Here is a 22799-nt window from a genome sequence, read left to right as displayed (position 1 = left end):
TATGTTTGGACATTAGATTTCAGAAAAGCCATTTTATTGATCCATTAGCTGCCATCCTCCATTGTGTTTTTAAGGAATTGCCATTCAGAACTCAGATATTTGAGGGGATACTACATGAATCTTCTTGGAATCAATGATTTTGGATTTATATAGCTACCAAACTGGACTCTGGTTGTTTTATCTGCCTTAGGAGGTCAATGTTTGTTAACTAATACCTTTGCCTTTTTCAGTTTTGGGTTGGCAAATTAGGAGGCATGTTTATAGTACACCAGAATACTTCTTTTTCTGCATTTATTTTTTGTCTCACGTTGAGTACTGCTGGTGACAAAGAAGAAATAGAAAAGTTCCAGTGACAGGTTACTAGTCTGTCTGGACTTTAAACACTGCTATTTTTTTAGGACAATTTAATGACAGGGAAATAGTAGATGAGCAAATACAATCATTTTAGAAGGATAACTGTATAGCCAACACCTAAAAAAAAAATTTCCAACATAGTCATTCCTGGTATGGTCACAAGTTATTTTCTTTTGTAACATCAGCTTAGTAATTACAAGAATAAAATTAAAAAGAATAATGAAATCTAACTTCTGATTTTTATTGTCTACATGTATTTGTGCCTTATTAGATAATTGTCAGAGCTGTATCTCATGCACTGTCACTTCCTAGAAAAGTCTGAAATAAAGTACTCGCATATTAGATTTTAATATATTGAATCCTAGGATTTGTAATAAAATCACCAACAACCAAGTTAGCAACTCATCAATCTATTTCTCTTGAGATTTCACTGCCTACATACCCAGTTCCCTGGACTATCTGGGCTTCCCAGAAATGTTCTAGTCCTATTTCATCTCTTTTTCCCTGCCCTTACTGCAGAAACTGCATTCAGCTCTGGCAGTCTGAAGCAGGGACACACTGTTTGTTTGTCTCTTTTATCTACCTGCCTCAAAGCTATTACTGTAAAACCTTTAGCAGGTCAAGTTTGGCACCATATCTCACGCAACAAACAATGAGATTATATATACCTATTTTCAATTTGCATTTCATTTTCATCTTTCCCTAACAGAAAGATGACAAAAAATAAAATGATTAACTTGTACATGTCATTTCCAGGTATTTTCATTTAAATCAAATTCACTATACACAAAAATTGACTCTACCGCTTTTTACCGAGATCACAAAACATGACACGGATAATTTATGCATCATCCTGCTGTAATTTCAGTCCACTTTCAGCTTCTTTGGTGACCCTTTCTCTAAAGCCAGCAGCAGGTTTGCAAATAATACTGGTTTGAGACTTTCCCTGTCTGCACAGAGCAAGTAGAAATCAAATATGGAGTTGAATGGAATGACAGTATAATGGACTCAATCATGTTAGCTGGGATTGGGTCTTATTTAAGCATATGTAGGTAATGCAGCTATCTGTATCTGAGTAGTTACTTTTGGCTCTTGTCAGTAAATACATATGCATACAGTAGAATGTGGTTCATTTGGTCTTAAAATAAATGTTTAAAATAAGTTAGAAGAATTGCTCCCTATGAGAACACAGAAAAGGTCCAGGTCTTTATTTTTTCTTTCCTCTTTGGGAAACTCTATTCTCAGAAAGCACTGCAAGTTCGCTTGCCAGATGATTATTTTGTGGTGTTCTGCTTTAATTCCAATAAATGCTAAGCACCTGAGAAGAAATGAATGTAGCATAAAAGTCAACCCAAGATCTCCTTATTCAGCAAACATTTCTTAAGGATGATTTAGGGTTTCTGTGTACCGAGTGACATAAAGGGGGTGTTTACTGGAAGAGCAAGAAAACTGGCCTCACTGACAATCAGTGCTGTTCTGCTGACTCTCAACAACATAAAGGGAGGAAGGAAATCAGAGGTTTCTGCCTATTCCTCCTTATACTCCATATAACAGATAACATCTGTAATTACTGGCAGAAAAGACTGGATGGAGAGGGAGATCACAGAATCACAGAATTGTAGGGGTTGGAAGGGACCTCCAGAGATCATCGAGTCCAACCCCCCTGCCAAGCAGGTTCCCTACAGTAGGTCGCACAGGTAGGCATCCAGGCAGGTCTTGAACGTCTCCAGAGAGGGAGACTCCACCACCTCCCTGGGCAGCCTGTTCCAGTGCTCCGTCACCCTCACTGTAAAGAAGTTCTTGCGTATGTTTGTGAGGAACTTCCTATGCTGCAGTAATACCAGCAGCATTTATGTGCAGAGATGCTGCAGAGATACCAGCTGCATTTATGTGCAAAACACAGATGGAAACATAGTCTGTGTAATGGTAGGCAAAATATGTGCTCTGAAATGTTTTCTTAAGTATCATAGTAGCACTTTTAAAATCCATTCAGGCCATCAGCTCTTTGTTTCTCCTGATGAAGCTGAGTAGTAGCTCAGATACCTAAGATGAAGAACTTACCATCTAAAAGATGGAGTCAGACAAGAGACATATTTGTTCACTATTTATGGAAAATGGAAAATGTAACCCATAAATAAACCCTTTCTGCTGCAATACTTTTTGCCTGTGATAAGCCTCACAATGATTACATTTAGCTGTGTAGTGCTGGCACTTGAGAGGTTCAGAGTACCATTCTCAACACTGTAAGAGGCAGTGTCCTTTATATATATAGCATAGCTTTCTTTTCAGACTCTGTGCATCAGTGAATAACTTTCATGATTACAACAAGAAACAAGAAGCAAGCTCTAAGCTCACAGAATTTTCTTATCTTTTACTTAATACTGCTTAGTAGCACTATAATTAATTTTTTTTTCTTTATGTGTTCTACGCTGCGATCTAGTTGGCTAAAACACTGCTATCTGATTGAATTAGGGAAAGAATAGACAAGAACAGGATCCAACATCTGGCAAGATGCAACTTGGACTTTCTTCCTGATTATGACTGTTTCAAATGCCAGGTGTCTATCACCTGGGGTGCAGTCTTTCTTTGGCAAAGTAAATCTATTACTACCTCTCTGAAGAATGCTGTCTCTGAATGATGCTGTTGCTAATGGAACACTGATTTACTGCCACAACTGTAAAGAATCTTTTTTAACATTGTGTTACACTTCCCATCAATTTAGATCAACCAGACCTACCATATGTGAGAAGTTATCTGCATTTTTCTCCAATAAAACTGAAATGATGAAAGCTTTGCTTTCCCTAAGGTATCATCCACTATTGGTAGCGCAGTTGTTTTTTCTTTAGCCCCCATCCTCTCTGACAAGGCTGGAGCATATTATTCCTGCAATGCTTGCCAGAATTCTATGGCTTATTTGTTGTTTGAGACTCACCATATGTGTCTTTGATCCCTGCCTAGTAGGCACCTTGGCTGCTTGCCAGTTTGGCACTTAATGATTATCAGCGGTATGAATAGCTCCCTTGCTTCTGATTCTGTCCTTCTCGCTGTCATCAAATCACTCTTTAAACAACTTTCTTATTTTATTTTAGATGCTTGTAAATGACCGACTTATTTTTACTGTGCCTCTCTTGGCCAAGGGTTTGTGTCGCGCTGCAGGAAATCCAACAGTTCGGTGTTTTCACTTCTAATGATCTGACTGCCAACTACCTGTGTAATTGCATGGAAACAGTAAGCACTACAGAAATATCTCTCATGGTAATAGCTGAAGTTTCTCTGCATTTTACCCAAATGTGCCGATTCTTACCATCTGGTACACTCGGTGGCAGGATTTCTATGAGATTATTTATTTCAGTGAAAAGCATTCCTTTTAATAAACGTTTTAAAACCTTTGACCAGAATACAGTGAGCCAGCGACAATGATAGATTCAGAGAAGTATCAAAATGATAAATAGTTTTAAAAGACAGATGGAGAGCCTAAAGCCAGTCACGTGCAATTTCTGTTCACTGTTCTGACATACCACTAAACACATCTGAGTCCTTCCATGTGTTCCTGTAAACTGACATTCCTCCAAAATGCCATTTTTGAACAACAAAAAATATGCAGAATCAAGATAAAGAACAGCACAGGGCATGTAAAGATTCAGACCACAAGAGGACTGCGTGCTGCAGATCTGCCAGAAGTCTTGATTCTTCTTCACATGATTTTGCAAAACCTTCCATCAATAAATATGCTGGTAGTACCACTGAGGCCAGATAAGGTTAAGCAGCACGTGGCACCACCACAACATTCAAGTTAATTCATATACTAGGGTGAAGTTAAGTAAGTTTTTTAACCCCTGCAACTAAATGACAGCATCAGCATGGTTAGGTCTGCCTAAGGTGCACTCAGAGCTCCTTCTACTTTCTGTTGTTCCACGTGAGTCTAGCCTAAGAATAGCAATTTGGTGTAGCTCTAAAGGTTTTAGCAAAGTGTTTTTTCAGTAGATAAATCATCATTATCCTAAGAACCAGCCAGTTTTCAGATGAATATTGTGCAAATGCAATTATGTCTTTTGATTTTAAGGAAGCTGTTTACAAATAATTAGAAGCATCAGTTGAAAAATTCAGTGCTAAATTGCCAAGAATGAAAAAGATACATATCTGTTTTCAGGAGAATGAGAGGGGCAAAAGAAAAGAACAAACAAAGCAACAAACTACGAAAATCTGTTTATTTGGGATTATATTTTCAAGTATCATCATTATGTTTTTCTTCTCTGCTCAACACTACTGGGATTTCAATTAAAAATGCTCCTTTTCAACTTCATTAGTGGCACTCCGAGTCTTAAAGCAGATCTGTGCTACAAAATGTTGACAGAGGGCCTAGCATGGAATAGGACTGGGAAGCTTCGAGCCCCAGAAATACAGCATTCAAATCTGGCACAATGTTTTTCTGATTGCAATAAGAGTGACACAGAAAAAGGCTTATACCAAGTCTTATCATGAAACAAATTTCAGACGTATTTGTAAGAAAAATGATTAAAGGTTTGACTTCAGTGCTGAAGTAACTGGAGAAGAGTCCAGGTCAAGTAGGCAGGAGAGGTACACTGTATACACAGGCATACTCTACCTTTCTCACATAATTGTTTTGCAGCGTACTCCAATTTGCTAAGAAAACATAAACAATGCAAAACAAAAAATATTTACATCAATGCAGTATTTTCCTCTTCACATACAACACATCAGAAATAAACAGCCTGTCACAGGGACACAGAATAATGAGGCTTGTTTTATGATCAGCCTTTGTGTATTTTATTTCCAGTTTTACAGGTAGCAGGACTCAGAGTCAGCATGTTGCAGGTAATTTGTGGAATCCTGAGCTTTAAACATGTAAGAATTTTAAAGGCAAATACTTGTCTGGTAGAAGAGAGAAAGGATATGAATTGTGTACGATTGCAGCCATCAAAGAATCACCTCTTCACTTTCCTGTGGGCAGGTTTGAAATTGCAGAGATGCCCAAGACTGGCATTTTATAACATACTGTAAAACTGTATTTTAAATGTTTTATTTCTGAAGAGCTGTCACAACCCTCAGAAAATAAACATTTCCCAGCCCTTCCAAATTGTTCCAGCATTGTTTTACAGGGTTTCAATAGACAGAGGAGCAAGCCTGAAATACAAGAGACTGCCTTGAGAGTCTCAAGCCTATCAGCAAAGGGCTGAACCAGGGACTTGGCTGTAAACTTGCTAATCTTCTGTAGAAAATGAGGGAAAGGTGAGTGAAATTATGAACTCGCTGATACCCCAGAAAAGGAATTATCCAGAAAGCATAAGGTATTTCATTTGAGGAGCCTGGAAAATTGGCTGACACTGAAAGGAGTGCTGAAGGGAGATGACAAAATATAACCTGCTGCTTTTGAGAGCTGTTAAAGGCGAGCAATGTGCCGCTTGCTTTAAGTTTCCACGGCCCAACTGTAAAGCTGACACGCTGACAAGCACAGAAGACTTTTGTCAAAGATGTGCCACCATCTGAACTGCCAACCGGGAAAGGTTTTATCTGGAATCACCGGCACAGCCCCAGGGTCCCCAACCAGGCCGGCTCGCTGTCAGCCCTTCCTTGCCCATCTCTCCTTCCCCTCCAGCCTTCCGCGGAAGCACGCAGAGCACAGCCTGCACTCCGCTCCCCCAAGGACGCGTGTGCTTGCCGTCGCCCTGCGGCAGAGCGGTTGGCTGTCCCACGTTCGTGGCTCCCGCCCGGCAGAAACGTTGTCCCCGCGTCCCCTCAAGAGTTCCCTGCACGGCTTCCAGCAATGGCAGGCAGCTGTGGAGCCGGCCAAGCCGCCGCCCGACGCGGGCAGCCAGCGCCCGGGCTGCGCAGCGCTCGGGACGGCGTGGAGGGGCAGGTGAGAAGCGGGGCAGCGGCGGCGGCCGCCGGTTGCGCTCAGGCGCGGTTGCCGCAGCAAACTGTAGGCGGCGGGGGTGCCGGCACGGCGTGCTCCCGCCTTCCGCCAATCGCAGGCGCTGCCGGGACCGGGCTGCAGCCAGTGGCTGCGGCAGGAGCGGGGCCGGGAAGCCGGGCTGACCTTGCGGCCCGCCGGCCACCGCCCGGCCATGGGTACGGTGCCGTCGGCGCTGAAGCACTGCCTCAGCTATCAGCACCTCCTCAAGGAGCAGCTGTGGATCGGGGAGCCGACCGCGCCTCCTCATCCTGGGCAGGTACCGCCCCGCGCCGCGGGAGGTGGAGGGGTGGTGTGGGGCCGGCCCTACCAGGCGCCGCAGCCGCCAGGGGGAGAACAGGGCGCGGTCGCCGCCATGTGCCTCCGGGCGGGGATCTGCCTCGCCCCGCGCTCACCTGCGGCACCGCTGCATCCTGCCGGCGTCCGGTCTCCGAGTGTCCGCAAACCGTGTTGGCCCTCTCTTGGTCAGTACTGCAGTATTTTTCGTTTGCCCGAGGGTACGAAGACCCTATAGAGGATTCTGGATAGGCTGGATCGATGAGATGAAGCCAACTATATGAGTTTTAACAGGACCAAGTACCGGGTCCTGCACGGCGGTCACAGCAACCCCAGGCGATGCTACAGGCTTGGGTAGCATCAGAGTGGCTGGAAAGGTGCACAGACGAAAAAGCTCTGGGGTGTTGGTTGACAGCCGACTGAGCATGAGCCAGCAGTGTGCCCAGGTGGCCGAGAAGGCCAATGGCAGCCTGGTCTGTATCAGAAACAGTGCTGCCAGCAGGAGCAGAGAGGTGATCACATGCCTGTACTCAGCACTGGTGAGGCTGTACCTCAAGTGCTGTGTTCTGTTTTGGGTCCCTCACTACGAGAAAGACAACAAGGCCCTGGAATGTTTCCAGAGAAGGACAGTGAAGCTGTGAGGGGTCTTAAGCACAAGCCTTTTGGGGAGCGGCTGAGGGGACTGGGGTTGTTTAGTCTGGGGGAGGCTCAGGGTAAACCTTATTGCTCTTTACAACTACATGAAAGGAGTGGCAAGGTAGGGGTCAATCTCTTCTCCCAGGTAACAGTGATAGGATGTGAGGTAATGGCCTCGAGCTGCACTGGGAGAGATTCAAACTGACTACTGTAATCTTTTTTTTTTTTTTTTCTCAGGAGTGGTCAGATGCTGGAACAGGCTCTACAGGGAGGTGGTGGAGTCACGCTCCCTGGAGGTGTTCAAGAAACATGTAGATTTGGCTCTGAGGGACACAGTAGGCATGGTGGGAATGGGTTGGCAGGCTAAATGATCGCTTGCAACCTTTGTGATTCTGTTAACATGGCAGGTTTTAGACCATGCAGGTAGGCATCTTCTGAGTCGATCCAGGATCAGGGATGATGCATTGTTAAAAAAGAGTTCCACTTGTGCATCTCGCACTTCCACCCCTCTGTTACAGTTCACAGTGTGAAAAGTGAGATAGTTTAAAAATTGTAGGGTGACAAAAATCTTGACAAGCCACAGTATCGACTTTGCTTACCTGAGTTCTCATTTCTCAAACTGAAGTTCTGGGCCTCTCTCTGGGCTGCCTGTGGTGCTGCCCACAGTTCCAAACCATGTTGGTATTGAGCCTGTTGCTGATGCTGCTGCTGGCACCAGTGGAACTGTCATGCCCTCGTGTAGCATGCTGTGCTCTTACCAGCCATGGGCTTGTCATGGAGCCCACCAACACATGGGTCAGCAGGAATATTCAAATTTTTTTTCTGTATTACCTCCCCGTGCTTTTATTGGATGGTTTTAGTAATTTTCTTCTACTTTCATGGATGTTCAGATTTTCATTTTTCTCACACAGAAGCTCAAACAACATGCAAAAGTTTTCCTTATGCTTGAGTGCGTTCTGCAACTACTACGTTCAAGAAAAAATATATTCTTTATATGATAGAAACCATAGTAGCTCAGTTGATGGCTGTAAAAAGGTGAGATGTGTGTTAGGTAGCTGCTGTTAAGACCTAGGGGATGGGCAGGCAGAGAGAGAAGAGGGGAGAGCTTTAAGTAGGAGTTTGTTACCACATATACAAACATATATACCAAGGAGTAGAAGTTCAAGAGCTAAGAATCAATTGTTGGTGATCTGTAGTAGCTTTTGAATCAAAATTACAGGCCTAGTTACAAAATGACAGTCCAGTTTAGAAATCAAGTTAGGCTATGCAGTGTCTATAGCAGCAAAAGTGAATGGATTCCTAAAGGAGTTTGAAGCTTGTTTAATAAGGACTGTAGGCATAAACATTTAAGTGATTGTTGAAATATAGGCAGTTCCAAATTCAATTTTTTGATGACTTACAGTACATTGAACAAAAATGAGTTTGGACAGTTGGAATGTGTGCTTCAGTGTGAAGATTCATCTTCTACTTTCAATCAGTGCATCCTCCTCTGCTGTGGGAAAGTAGTAGCTCAACATAACTGGTTAATAAGCATCTTTCTCTTGGATAATTGTATTTTTATGTGCCACTGGCTAGATGTACCGAAAGGTGTGTCATATTAGTATTCATTTGCTCTGTTGAGAGCTGCTTATATCTATTATGTGCAGAGCTAAAATGATTAAAAAATAATGCTCCGGTCTCTTGCTCTGCTGGATGAGGCTGTGACTCTAGGAGACATAAATCTAAACAGTGCTGATGTGTACAATGTAATCTTGTCTAATTTCTGGGTCCTTTGTTGGATGCAGTATGCTGTTATTAACTGATTGATATGTTATCACAGCAAATCACGGTATACATTAATGTTAGTTATGTAACTACAGATGAATTCAAAACATGTATAAACTTGTATAATAACAAACCAAAGCTCACGTCCTCTAATTTAGACAGCTAACATCTGTTTCAGTGCTTAGGTCACAGTGATTTGTATGTTACATGCCTAATTATGTTTAATGACCTAAACCTAAAATGCACAGCCTTAAGATTCCTTCTCTACTCACCAACTGGCACTCTTGAAGCAGGAGATACACAGAAGAAAGACAGGGATCTTCTAGAGAAAGTCCAGAAGAGGGTTATGAGGATGATTAGGGGCCTGTTGTATCTCCCTTATGAGGAAGGCTGGATGTTATCAGCATGGAGAAGTCCGAGCAGGGATCTTGTCAGTGTGTATGAAAATCTCATGGGTGAGAGCCAGGTGAATGAGGCCAGGCTCTTTTTGGTGGTGTCCGGTGGTAGTACAAAGGGCAGAGGGCACAAACCACAACCCAGGAAGTTCCATGTGAGCATGAAAAAGGGCTTCCTTTTTTGTGAGAGCAACAGAGTGCTGGGACAGGCTGCCCAGAGAGGCTGTGGAGTTTCCTTCTCTGGAGATGTTCAGAACCCACCTGGATGCTTTGCTGTGTAACCTACTGTAGGGAACCTGCCTTGGCAGGGGGTTTGAATTCCATGATCTCCAGAGGTCCCTTCCAACCCCTACGATCTACAATTCTGTACTTGTCTTGCTTTTGCAGATTTAAGTTAGTAGTTTAGATTTTGCAGTATGCTGTCATTTTTTAATGGTATGCTAGAAACCTCTCAAATTTATTTTTAAAGTAATTCAAGAATGATGTGATGAAAACTGACAAATTTATCTGTTTTTGTCTTTGCCACTTGTGTTTAACAACTGATTCTTGGTTGAAATTGCAGCATAAAAATGGAGGTGTATGATATTATGCTGCCTGGAAAATCGAGGCATGCCTGTTATATTTGAAGCTTTTAGCTACTCCTCAGAGTGATTGATTTGGGACATACTGCATTTCATGTTCTTTTTATCTCTGTGTAATTTTATATTCCAGCAAAGAATGTGCATTGCAGACTCTGCTTAAATTGCTAGGTTATTTTAATTTTTTATTTAACATATTTAGCTTAAGAATTATAAAAAAAATTCTGGTGTTGCAAATATATTATGGCAATTACAGTGTACAATAAAAATACATCATAATTCACGTTCATTTTGTTTTGTTATGCTGAAAGTTGCCTACCAAGTCTGTTTTTGTGGGAGAAAAGAGAAGCTTGAAGTTGTAAACTTTATATTGTGGAACTCTGGTTTCATAATTTTTAGAAGGGTGATGTTACTGAAAGATGCTTAATGAACTCAGTACAGAGAAAGAACATTAATTTCAGGGAGTGAAGATCTGGCATCCTTTCCCCCCCCCCCCCCCCTTTCTCTCTGTGCTTTAGCCACTGTCTTTACCTCATTCTGTGTTTTTATTCAGAAATTCCAAGGTATTCAGACTTAACATTGCCTTTCATGTAGTTTAAATAACTCATTGTTAAGCAACTTAGAAATTTCTGATTTATAACCCTGCTTGTTCCTCTACATGCAGGGGCCGTGTCATGCATCCCAAGAATGAGACTTTTTTGGTTTGTTACAGATTTCCTCACATTTCCAAGCATTGTTTATTTATTTGGTAAGGCAGAAGGCATACAATCTTATTCAACCAATGAGTACAATCACAAGAATAAAGGAGGAAGGATTACTCAAAATAAAGAACAATTTAAATTGTTAACTGTTAGGTTGATATCAGCATTTCTTGATGACTTTGGAGATGGTAGATGCCACTTGACACATGTTAACACTGGAGGTACAAAATAAAACACAAAACACACTCCTACTGAATTTAACAGCAGTAGAGAGAGTTCAGTGTCAAACTCTTTCCAAAATTTTCCTTTAAGTCAAGAAGAATTTTCCCTTTAGAAGATTAGTTCAGTAGACTCATCTCTATTTTTTCAGCCAGATATTCTTCATGCTGTGATTTAACGTCTCGAGAACATCGCTGGATAAAGCATTGAAGAGTGGAAAGTCTGAAAAGGCCAAGCAGTCAGTTTTCTAAAAGTGCCAAGCAGAACGTTAGAAGGTCAAGGTTGGATAGTAAAATTTAGGTTTGACACAGGTGAAGTCACAGACTTTTTTTTAAAATGCTATTGGATTGTGAATAATGGAAAGATAACAGAAACTTTTTAGCTGATACAGGTTTATCCTATATTGGGATTATTATGTGGGTTTAGAACTTCGTAATGCAGCTGGAGATGTTGTAAAGGATTTTACAGATCTTGCTCTGCAAATTTGGGAATTAAAAAAAATACACAGGAAATTTCTGCTCAGACCCAACATCTGTTTTTTGGTGAGATCCTGTTTTTGACTTGTCCCACCTCCACCTCCTTCAAAGACTGCATATGGGCAGGGATGTTCATTTCCTCTCTTGCCAGCTCAAGGAGGGAGATTAATTTCAGACACCCCATGTGTCAAATCATCATTCTGTAAATTCATATGTCTTGAGATCATTCTTCTTGATTCATTTTCTAGTTGTTTTTGCTGCAGTGAAGATAAGTGACTTGTCTAAGATGAACTAGATTCACATTTAATTCCTATTGAAATAAATGGAGCTTTTAGCATTAGCTCAGGTATTAATAGTGGTTCAACTTACAGTTTCTGGATCTTCAAGCTTTGGAGTTGCTGTACTTTGAGTAAGGAAATCTCACAGCCTGCCTTAACAAATCAGCAGTAAGTCAGGTATAAAAGTTTTTGTAAAGCAAAATATTTACTGCTCCTAATGAATCAAGTTTTGAATCCTGAAAATGTTTGATGAGGATACTGATAAATTGTAATGACAGTAGTTTCTGTGGTGGCTTGGATCAATAGTTTGTTTATTCTTTCTTGGACTTAAAGGTAAAATGCTGGGTACTTAGAATGTAGTTACGTTTATTTACTCTCAGTTTTAATCCTTTTTTTTTTTTTTTTTTTTTTTAATGTTGTAATTGTTTTGGAGGAAGAGGGTAGCTTTTGTTCTTGCAGAATCTCTAGTAAAAGATTCACTTGTGTACGAAAAGGTGTGTTTGAATTTCAGTTTCCATGTGAATATTGTGTGGGAAGAAACCGGTGCAGTGTAAGTACAGTGCAGAGATAAAGCTGAAATGAGTTCTTGTCACCCTCTGCTCTTTCACAGCGTAAATATTTGAGGTATTTAACCAAGGCGATGATTCCCTGAAATTTTAGGAATTGAAGGTTACCGAAATCCTTTGATGTGTCAAATGTGGAAGGAGTTATGTTAAAAGAAACTGTGGGGGACTCCAGCAAAGTAGTTATTTAATACTTCAGGCTGTGTTGAACTCTCTTGTATTGTTCAGCTCCCTCATTCATTTAACAAAGATGGCCTATTTTCTTTAACATTCTTCTTTTCCCCCCAAATGTGTATTATAAAAGATACATGAAGTATGAAGAAGAAAATGTGTGTTAAAGATGGTGCTTACTATTGCGAACTTGCTGGGGAATGTGTGCTACAGCGTGTGCCAGTGCACATCATAGTGCACACGTGGACCTTGACGTGCTCATAGTGCCATCAAGGACCATGCACCCAGCTGCTTGTAAGAAGTAAGACTCATCAATTAACTGATCTTCAGAAAATACTGGAACAGAAAAATTAATTTTAAGAATGTGAAAGACAAACTGCCAGACACAAATTTATAGGGAAAGGTTCCCTTTGGCTGTCTAACCCATCCATTTTCTATCATGTGGAAGAACTCAGCGGGATATTGAAGCTCTCAGAAAACTTGCTTTATTGGCTGATTTGGAATTTCTGAGATAAGAGCATGTAATACGAGGTCTGTAACTCCGTGATCAAAATCAGGCTTTCCAACTGTGCTAAATACCAGTAAAGCTAATTCAGCATTTTAGCTTTTCAGCAAAAGGGAAATATTTTATTGCTGCTGTATTAGTGGTTTACACATGCATAGACCTCATGGGACGGAAATGTCAAAATTGTGCGCAAACTTTAAAGCTGAGTAGTGGAGTGGAGATAAAAGGTTTCCTTTCAGTTTTGTAATATGTTGGTCTGGACGTAGGATTTAATGAATAAAGAGTTTATTCAGGAGATTATGAATCAGATACGGATTTTATTTTTCTGACTTTCTGGCATTTTAATCAATCTCTTGCTCCAGAGGAGTCAGAAAACTGATAAATGCATGATATGCATTTCAGGAAAAACCTTACAGGGTTACTTTTAAGGTTTCTTTTTATCACGAGGTATTGAGTTGAAAGTAATCAACTTTCCAGACTTTCACTGGGTTAAATGTAACGACTGGCAGTGAAGATTTTGAGCATTGTTTGGACGAAATCTGATTGTGAAACAGAGGCTGCAGGAGATAGGGAGTACATTATACTTTCCGTCATAACATTGCTGTACCTCATACTGTTCTTAGATAATTCCTTTGTTAAACAGGGATTTATTTTTTGGTTTAATATAAATGAATGAAACTTACTCCAGTTGTTCCGTTTGAATGTGTTGTTTGGATTAAATGTACTTAAGAGTGCTTCTCAGCAGCTTTAAAAAAAATAGATTTATTACATGCAGAAACTGCTAACAGTATGTTGGTAAAATGCTGTATTGGATAGATATTTCTTCTTTGTTTGGCTGTTGTTTTTTTTTTTTTTCCTTTTGTCCACAGCTGTTAGCTGTTTTGTATGAGAATAAAGGTGTTAGTTTATGAGTTTCTTGGAGAGAGAAAAAAAAAAAAAAAAAAAAAAAAAAAAAAAGTTTAAAGGCTTTGAATGCATGAGATGTGGACTGAAGCGCCAGAGGACATTGGTGGAATGTTAGGTGAAACCCACTGGGAAATAATTGAACAGCAGCATCTGGAAAGGAATTGTATGTGGCTTTAGGGTTTACTTTTAATGCAAGTAGTTAAGATGAGATTAAATATAGGTGTTAGTATGTGAGAAATGGGGGAGCAAGCTAAGTGATGAAGGTATATCATGTGGAATGCTGGGATTAGGACAAAGATTTAACTGAATCTGTAGCTGATCACAGCTGAATTTTTAAAAGCTTGGAAACATAATTTGAGTTGAGCTATGTGTTGGCTTTATAAACGGCAAAACAGCTTATATGAAGAATACATTGGGAAAGAGAAGAGAAAGGATGGGGAAGCTGCTTGGACCTGCTGTTTCTCACTTTGCCTGAATGGTGTGGAGATGGCTTAGTTTAGCTGCTAAGCCAGCTGGCTGTTGGCTGTATGGAGAGGAATGTGCTGGTGATTGAGAACTGTCTTATCTCATCTCTCTGTCATCTTTTCATCTTTAGAACTTGATGCAGTTGCTTAAGCATAGTTGACTGGTACTGTTTCAGATGGTCTGAGGTAACTGGGACATCTCAGATTGTTGGTCAATACCAAACAGGATTTATGGGAGACCTGTGTAGTGGTAGCTGGCAGTCAAGTGGGATGCATCTCAGAAGGTGCTTGCAAATTAACCATCTGAATTGTGCCCGTATTATTCAGTTGACTTATGTCATATGCTTTTGGCCATTGCTGACAGTGCTGAGAAATGTCGTTGTAAGATACTCTGTCATATCTTGTACTCCATGTCCCAGAAATGGCCACTGGTCCCTGTGTTCTACATTTTGTCTTTCAGGAACTTTAAGACTGTACATGTAAAGGTGTGAATTGACTTTACTGAGCAAACTTGTAAATAACAGTGTAGAGTGTTGATACATTCTTGTTCACGTGCCTTAAATTCCAATTCAGTTATATCACAAGGTCATGTGAGGACATTTTGGGCTTAATGGTAATGTTGGATTGCCATTTAGACCCTAAAGATTATTCCCTATCTTCAGAGTTTAGAACAATCCTTTGGTACTAAAAAGAAAGGACAGCTAATTATAATTCTTTTAGATATTACTTACATATTTCACATTTAGTTAACGTTGACCCACTGGCCTTATTATGAATTCTATAGCAGCACATGCTTTTTTTCATATGTTGTACATCTTAATTTCTAGAATATTAAGGCTGAAAAAAGTCTTTGCAAAATCAAGAAGTGGAAGCAGTAACATCAGGAGATCTCATGATTAATTTTGCCTTGACAACTTGTATTCCAAAGTAGTCTGAAGTGATATGATTCCATTCTGTTTTTCTCTTTGTCCAGTATTTGTCTCTTTTTCTCCAGTACCACTCATATTCTTCTGCCTTTTCCACTTTAATGTTTTCATGTTTGCATGATAGAATATGTTCAAATCTTATACATTGCTGTCTGCTCATACTACATACTGTACACTGGAAACTTAACCAGTTTGTCAGAAGCCTCAAGTATACATAACATATCTTTACAGTGGCATGTCATTGTTTGCTTTGAAGTAAGATAATAAAAACTGATAAAAAATTAATATATTTAAAAGTGAGGCAGCACACCTGTCTTTTTCTGAATTTTAAATATGGAAAAATTTCAGTAGTTTTAATTGTTATCACTTAAATGGTCAGAAATTGATATTCTTTAAATGTGTTCACGTTTTACTGGTTCTGTTGTGAAAAGTGGAACACTCTTACAATACTGAGAATGTTGTAGTGTTCAAGATACCATAATTTCCTTCCTGCTATTGGGAAATTATTATGGTAACACTTTACAGATGTTACTCTTCTAAGGAGCTTCATAGAGTTCAGATTCTCCTGGAGTACAAGTTGCCAACTGTGACTAAATAAATAATCATTAAATTACTGTCGTTTTTATCAGTGTCTTTTGGGGAGAGCTGTGGAAAACGCAGCGGTGAGCCAGCTGTACTTGAGCTGAAAATTTCCTTGATTAGGTATTGGTTTTGGACACAGAAAGTTATTTTGATGACACTAATAATTGAGGATAGTTTATTTGCTTCCAGCTTTTTACTTGAATTCTCGAGGATGTGTGCATAACTCACTTTTATTGACAATGAGGTATTCAAAGAGCATATCTGATAGAGTGGATGGACTGCCTTGTCAGTGTATTCTTTTTTTTTTTTTTGCCATTGATATCCCAAAGTATTATGAAGGGCAAATTGCTTTCACATGTTGGTCTTGTAATAATGATCATGCCTCTGCTTTTTCAGTGTGTGTGGAAAAACACCACTCTTTCTGCATTCTAGAATTCTGTCTTCAGTCTTGCCTGTAAAACACCATACACACCATAATGCTATTACCATAAATAATAGTAAAGGAAAGTGTGGGAGGTTTTGGCTCCAGTGTCATCAGTATGCTGTTGATCACAGTTCTCTGTATCCTTTTCATCCAACCCAGATGGCAGAGTATAATTGCTTTTCCAGACTTTGACCAAGATAGGGAAATGGATGAAAGTGAGTTGGCTGCAAATCAACTTGGTTAATGGAGAAATGCTGCTTGTTAGCCAAGGGAAGCATTTAGGAAAACAGAAAATGGTAATGTATACACTGTGTCCTGAAAATACATCTTTAGTTTTTGCTAAAGTGACCAACAATGCTGAGATCTAACTAACAATAGGCCTGTAGTACTGTTTATTATTAATGATTCCATTGTAACATGAGTCTAACTGTGGTCATCTGTGCCTCTGCTACTGCCTGATTCCAGTAATACATTCCCTTTGTCATTATTTTGTAAATTTTACAAAGTCATCTGTGACTACAGAACATCTGTCTGCTTTTAGATTGCATGAACTATTGTTAGCTGTGATTGACACTTGTATGCAAAACTCTGTGATAACACATGCTCTCCATTTGTAGAAAATAGCAAAAATTTCTTTTTTTAGAAAATGGCAATTCAAGTTGTCCGTGATGATTTAGAGTTCAGACTCATCCAGGAGTCTGTTAGTTGACATACAACGTTTAACTTTTTTATTCTGTCATGTTACTTTATGTCATATACATGCACAAATGTGGAAGAATATCTTTGTTTTCGCAGGCTTGGAATAGCCTATGGGCTTGGTTTTATCCTTCTGAGTATCTTTCTTGTGGTAGTCCTGCTCGTTTCACAGCATCCAACATCACGGCAGGGAATAAATAGGGTGTGATTTGCAGTTGCTGTTAGAACTAGCTGCTGGTATTGCTGGATGTTGAGTCTGCAGTTCCTGACATTTCATATTCCTAGGGCTGTCAGAGCAGCAGTTTGGATAGCCTGCCTGTGCCGTGTTCCAACTGGAACAGGTTGCCCAGTAAGGTTGGGGTTGCCCCCTCCATGGGGCTGTGCTGGGCTTTGAGCAACCTGTTCTGGTGAGAGGTGTCCCTGCCTTTAGCAGGGGGATTGGAACTAGATGGTCTTAAAGGTCTTTTTCAACCCAGTCCATTCTATGATTCTGTGATGAGGTAGTCTTGATAGGTTTTGCTCTCTTAATTACTTAATTTTCTCTCCAGCATAGCTGTTACTGTGTACCTGAGACATAATGACCGGTTAAATTGTGTTCTATCATTTCACTGTACCTGTGCTTTGCACTGTTTTGGGGTTGGAAGCAATATATGAAGAGTTAGGAAGCAGGGACTGCGTTAGAACTGATGCCAAAGAATGTAGTCTAGCAACTCATTGTTTTATGCACTGCCATTGGGGGAAAAACACGCACATGCCTGATGTAGTATTTCTGTATAGTTCTTCAAACCTGGAAGAAATAATACTATTACAATCTGTGCTTGCATCAAATAATGAAGAGATTGAGAAGAAAATCCAGTTTGTGAGGAAACTGAAATGTCATTAATAAGTACAGGATTCTGTGAGATCAGTGTGGTAGCCTATGCGATTTGTTTAAGTAACAGTAGTTTCAGAATGCATTCCAAATGCACGATATGATAAAAAAGTGACGAGGAAATTTTAAGCCTGTTTGTATTACTTTTGAACTCATGAAAGAGGAAAATGAGAAATAGTCTGAGAAAGAATGTCGGTTTAATCTTTCATGTAGTTTGAAGAATATGACAGGAAAGAACTTCTTTTCTGTATTAAAAATGTATTAATAAAATATTAGTACTTTGGCTTTTAAAAGAAATGTAGAAGTAGACATTCCTAAACAGTACTCAAATGTATGACTGCTCTTTCAGTTAAACAAGAAGGAAGGAGTCAGGGTTTCTGTGTGTATTTGTAGTTCAAGCGGAGTTCACTAGAATTGGTTATACAGGCGAATTATCTGATGGAGGCAGCTGCAGGTTTTATTTGCATCTCTGATCAGCTAAGGACATCCGCTGCAAGTCAAGGGTAAACTGCATCATAGAAAACAATATCCAGCAGGTGTTGCACACACAAGATGCAAGAGTTCATCTCATCTTGTGTGCTGTAAAGAAAAACAGTCTGAAGGATGACGACTTCTCTTATTCCCCGTGTTTGACTCCTGCAAGCAGAGATTATGTCAATTTATGAATTCTATAAGATTGTTTGGAAAACATGCTTTTCTGTGTTTGGCATGAAATGAATTTCTTTTTATCCAGAAAGGAGTTGCTTTATTTAATCTGTTGTTATGTATAATCTCTTGCTGCATTTTGCTAAGACCTAGGATATACCATGCTGGGAAACAGACATACACGCTTATTAGTACTCTCCTGATTCCTGGTGATTCTCCTAGCAGAACGTGGCCTAACATGACTGCATACACTTTTTTTTCTTTTAAGTGGATTTGTATTTGTGTATCAGAGAGAGCTCTTTGAAAGGGTAGATAACAGCAGGACAAGGGGAAATGGTGTTAAGTTGAGGGAGGGAAGATGTAGGTTGGATGACAGGGGAAAGCTCTTTACTATGAGAGTGGTGAGGTGCTGGAACAGGCTGCACAGAGAGGCTGTGGATGCCCCATCCCTGGAGGTGTACAAAGCCACGTTGGATGGGGCCCTGGGCAGCCTGGTGGCCCTGCCTGTGGCAGGGGAGTTGGAGATTCATGATCCTTGAGGTTTCTTCCAAGTTGGGCCATTCTGTGATTCTGTATGATTCTGTGATTGTGTGATTCTGTGTTTTTCATGTCAGAGACCTCTGCTTGTATTTGGAGCCCATGTCCTCTCAGGACTTCTCTTTTGGGATGACTCTCATAGCATCTAATAACTGCAGCCTCCACTGAATAAGGAGGCAGTGCAGTGGGCTCAGAGAGTTAATGTCCAAACGCTAATTTTCAGAAATAGCTTACAACTGCTGCTGTGGAACATACTATGTTGCTGGCCTCTACTTGCAGTAGTGGCCATTAAGAACTGCTAACTCTTCTGTTTAGGTGCAAATGATGGAAAGACACAAAGAGGGGTAGAAGCAGGCTATATTCTGTTCCTAGCATTTATGGTCACTCAGGGTAAAGAAATGTTTGCCTGCAGCTGCCTGAGGGTGGGGAGATTAGGGTGGCCTTGGGGCTGGGACAGTAGCCAGGTTCAACCAACTGTACAGAATTTTCTTAACCTTGAAATGAATACTGCTTTTAAACCTTGACTAGTGTAGCTTTCTATTCTATTCTGTCCTATTCTAAAGGATTTCCAAAAGGAATAGTAATGAATGGATCATAGTTTGCTTTTTTAATTCATGAGCATATGTTTGTGAGTAGTGTAGTTAGTACAACCTAACCATCTAGTTTTGTGTATTTTTCTTAACAGTGCAACGTTTATAAAAAATTAGTTAATGTCATTTGTTAATTTTGGATCTATCAGTTCATGAAAATTCTGCTTGCTTGATATAATTGTTTTTCTAAAAGATTGTCTCAACAAAGGTAGCAGATTTTTCTTACTGATTCTTAGTTAATATTCTTGGCATTTGATGACTTTTCCGGGCAGTATTGGTGGTTGGTAGATGGTTGAAGTAGAGGATCTTGGAGGTCATTTCCAACCTTAGTGATTCTACTTTTCTCTTGACTATTACAGTCCTCATTATTAACCTAATTATACCAAAAAACTGTCCACTCTGGCAGCATAAGCATTTATCGTTTGGCTGAATTCCCCTTGTGTTTAAAATCACATTTATTTTGTTTCTGTATGACTTGTATTTAGGTGTAAACAGCCTTGCAACAATTTAATAGGTGTGATAGCAGATTATATTTAGATTTCACAATTAAAGGAAATGATGGTGGAAATGTTAGATGTATTACTTTGCAATAATGAATTCTCAATTTATATAATTTCCTGATATATGTAAATCTCTTTCATAAGCTCTCACAAGCCTTCTGATAGAAGTTATAAGCACATTTGAGTTAAATTTGAAGAGGTGGGCTAAAGTAGTAGCTGTATGTTTACTTCCCATTAGAAGTCATGTGGATGTACTGAATTGAATCCAGCAAAGGGCCACAGCAGTGATAATAGATAGGAGCATCCCTCAGATGAGGAGAGGTTGAAAGAGTTGAGATTTTTCTAGCCTGAAGAACAGATTTGAGACATCTTACTGATGTATATATTAATACATCAGTACATTAACACTGATGGGGAGAAGTCAAGCTCTCCTCAGTGTCATGTCAAGAGGCAGTGGGCACATACTGAAGGATAAATTCCATTTAAGGATCGGAAAAAATGTTTTGTACTGTGAAAGTGGTCAAACACTGGCACATGTTGCCCAGGGAGGTAGTGGGTTCTTTGCATGTGGATGTTAACTCTGCATACAGCTCTACTTTATAGAATGAAGCTCATTAACAAATTACTTTGATTTTCTATTTTGCCGCTCTTTGGTTGGTCAAATTCTTTTTTTGAAGCATAGTCCAAAATTAGGCCTAGTATTTCTACTCATCAAGTGCCGTGCTGCCTTTTTAATTTCTGACATCTGTTTTTATCTCCTAAGACCAGGGTTATTGTTTCACTTTTGTTTTTTCTAGTAAGTGTTATGGACTCTTATTCAGTTTGCTACCAGTTTAATATCCCAGTACTTTCCTATAGAACTGTTTATTCAGGTACCATCCATCTTTTGAATTTTCCAAGTATCTTTTTTTTTTTGTCAAAATTGTCAAACTAGAGAAATGAACAAAATAGAATTTGTAAAAGACAAACAAGCAACAATTATTTTAATTAGTCAGTATAAGTATGATAATTAATCAGCCAGTATTTAATTAATCAGGATTACATACAGTAATGCTAATCCTAAGTGTTATGCATTGCTTTATTGAAATGCATTGTGTTTCACCAGGGGATGCTGGACCAGATGACATTCAGAGTTTCCTTCTACCTCAAACGTTTTGTGATTCTGTGTTTGTTTCTCCAGTGTGCAAATGGAATTTCTAAAGCATTTGCAAAGCATTTGACTGTGGTATTTCTATTCAAGTTGTGAGTATGCAGTAGTATCAAATGAACAATTTACTTGTGGAAAATGTTTCATAGGCTGATGAATTATTTTACTACTGACATGTGCTCCTGGCTAGTGGTTATCCAGCAATTGTGTCAGCAGCATGTAATAGATATTCTAGGATGGATGCTCAGTTTATCTTTCTCATAGAATCATAGGATGGCTTCGGTTGGAAGAAACCTCAAGGATCATGAATCTCCAACCCCCCTGCCACAATTAATACCTCCAACACTTAATACCAGACCAGGCTGCCCAGGGCCCCGTCCAGTCTGGCCTTGAACACCTCCAGGGACGGGGCATCCACAACCTCCCTGGGCAGCTGTTCCAGCACCTCACCATTCTCATAGTAAAGATCTTCCTAACATCCAACCTAAAACCATTTCCCCTTGTCCTGCAGTTATCTACCCTTTCAAAGAGTTGATTCCCCTCCTGTCTGTAGGCTCCCTTTAGGTACTGTAAGGCTGCAATGAGGTCACTCCATAGCCTTCTTTTCTCCAGGCTGAACAAGCCCAGCTCCCTCAGCCTGTCTTCATAGGGGAGGTGCTCCAGTCCCCTGATCATCTTCGTGGCTCTCCTCTGGATCCTCTCCAACAGCTCCCTGTCTTTCTTGTACTGAGGGCCCCAGACCTGGACGCAGTACTCCAGATGGGGCCTCACGAGAGGAATATTTACCAGGTGTGTCCCTCTGTTTTCTGAATATTTGTATATATTCTTCGTATTTCCAGGTGAATCTCCCCACTTTTTCCCCTAGTTAGATTGGGAATGAATCTCTTTTATAAGCAGCTTCCCATAGCGCGAACAGTATAAACAAGTCTCTGCAATATCACTTCAATCATTGTTTGATTTATAGTAATATTTGAATTTTTTCCTGTTTATTTCCTCTATGTCTTGTAAAGTTTAGAGATGTCTGTGTGTTCAGAAAATTGACCACTGTTTTCTTTGTTCTCCTTCCAGCAATTGTATTTTTTATCTCAGAGTCTTTACTCAGTTATTGGGCATTTATCCATGTTGCTGCACGTGTGCATACGAGGTCATGATGCCGCATCCCTGCTGATTTGTCTTTAAAACCATTCTCTTCAGCAAATTTTCTGAGATGGACCTGCTTTTGCTCAGTTGTCCTCTATGAGAGAACACCACCTTGTGGAAAAGGAAAGCAGAGCTTCATCTCGGCTAGATTGAAAAGACCAAACCTTCAACTTATTCTCCCTTATTTTTGGGTCTCTTTAGTTAGTTTTGATCATCTCTGGATAATATTTGCCAGTGCTATTAATCCCCATGTAGGTGAGCTGCACGGAATGAAAGTCAGAAGTCTGAATAAACCTCAGTGCCTTTATTAGAAGTTTTGAAGCAGTGACAGAGCTTAAAAAAGCATGTTTCTTTAATTTGATTACATTTATGGTTATGTTAAATTATACTGCTCTAATTAAGGATTACTAGGATTTTCTATAATAAACTTGAATGTTCAGCTATTTATAACTCAGGGAAAATATTTCCTTACAGAAATTTGGCATCCAGTGTCTCAAGCTGAACAGCATAGCTTTCCTTTTTC

General features: G+C 39.9%; 1 protein-coding gene across 4 annotated transcripts in view; it reads left to right on the top strand.

Moving 5' to 3' along the window:
• The first annotated feature begins 5187 nt into the window (after nt 1-5187).
• HMGCLL1 (3-hydroxymethyl-3-methylglutaryl-CoA lyase like 1) overlaps nt 5188-22799 on the top strand; it is a 74729-nt gene continuing 57117 nt past the window's right edge. For 2 of the 4 annotated variants that reach the window (XM_048936548.1, XM_048936546.1), the window contains exon 1: nt 6360-6545. In XM_048936548.1, coding sequence (XP_048792505.1) covers nt 6441-6545 — 105 coding nt within the window. In that variant the 5' untranslated portion in view covers nt 6360-6440. Of the gene's footprint in view, nt 6233-6359; nt 6546-6670; nt 6751-22799 lie in introns of those variants that run through there. The other 2 variants (XM_048936547.1, XM_048936549.1) reach the window with 2 other exon arrangements.

Source organism: Lagopus muta, chromosome 2 (genome assembly GCF_023343835.1).
Source record: "Lagopus muta isolate bLagMut1 chromosome 2, bLagMut1 primary, whole genome shotgun sequence".
Lineage (NCBI taxonomy): Eukaryota > Metazoa > Chordata > Aves > Galliformes > Phasianidae > Lagopus > Lagopus muta.
The sequence above is the reverse complement of the archived record's forward strand: the minus strand, read 5'-3'. Positions and strand labels throughout refer to the sequence as shown.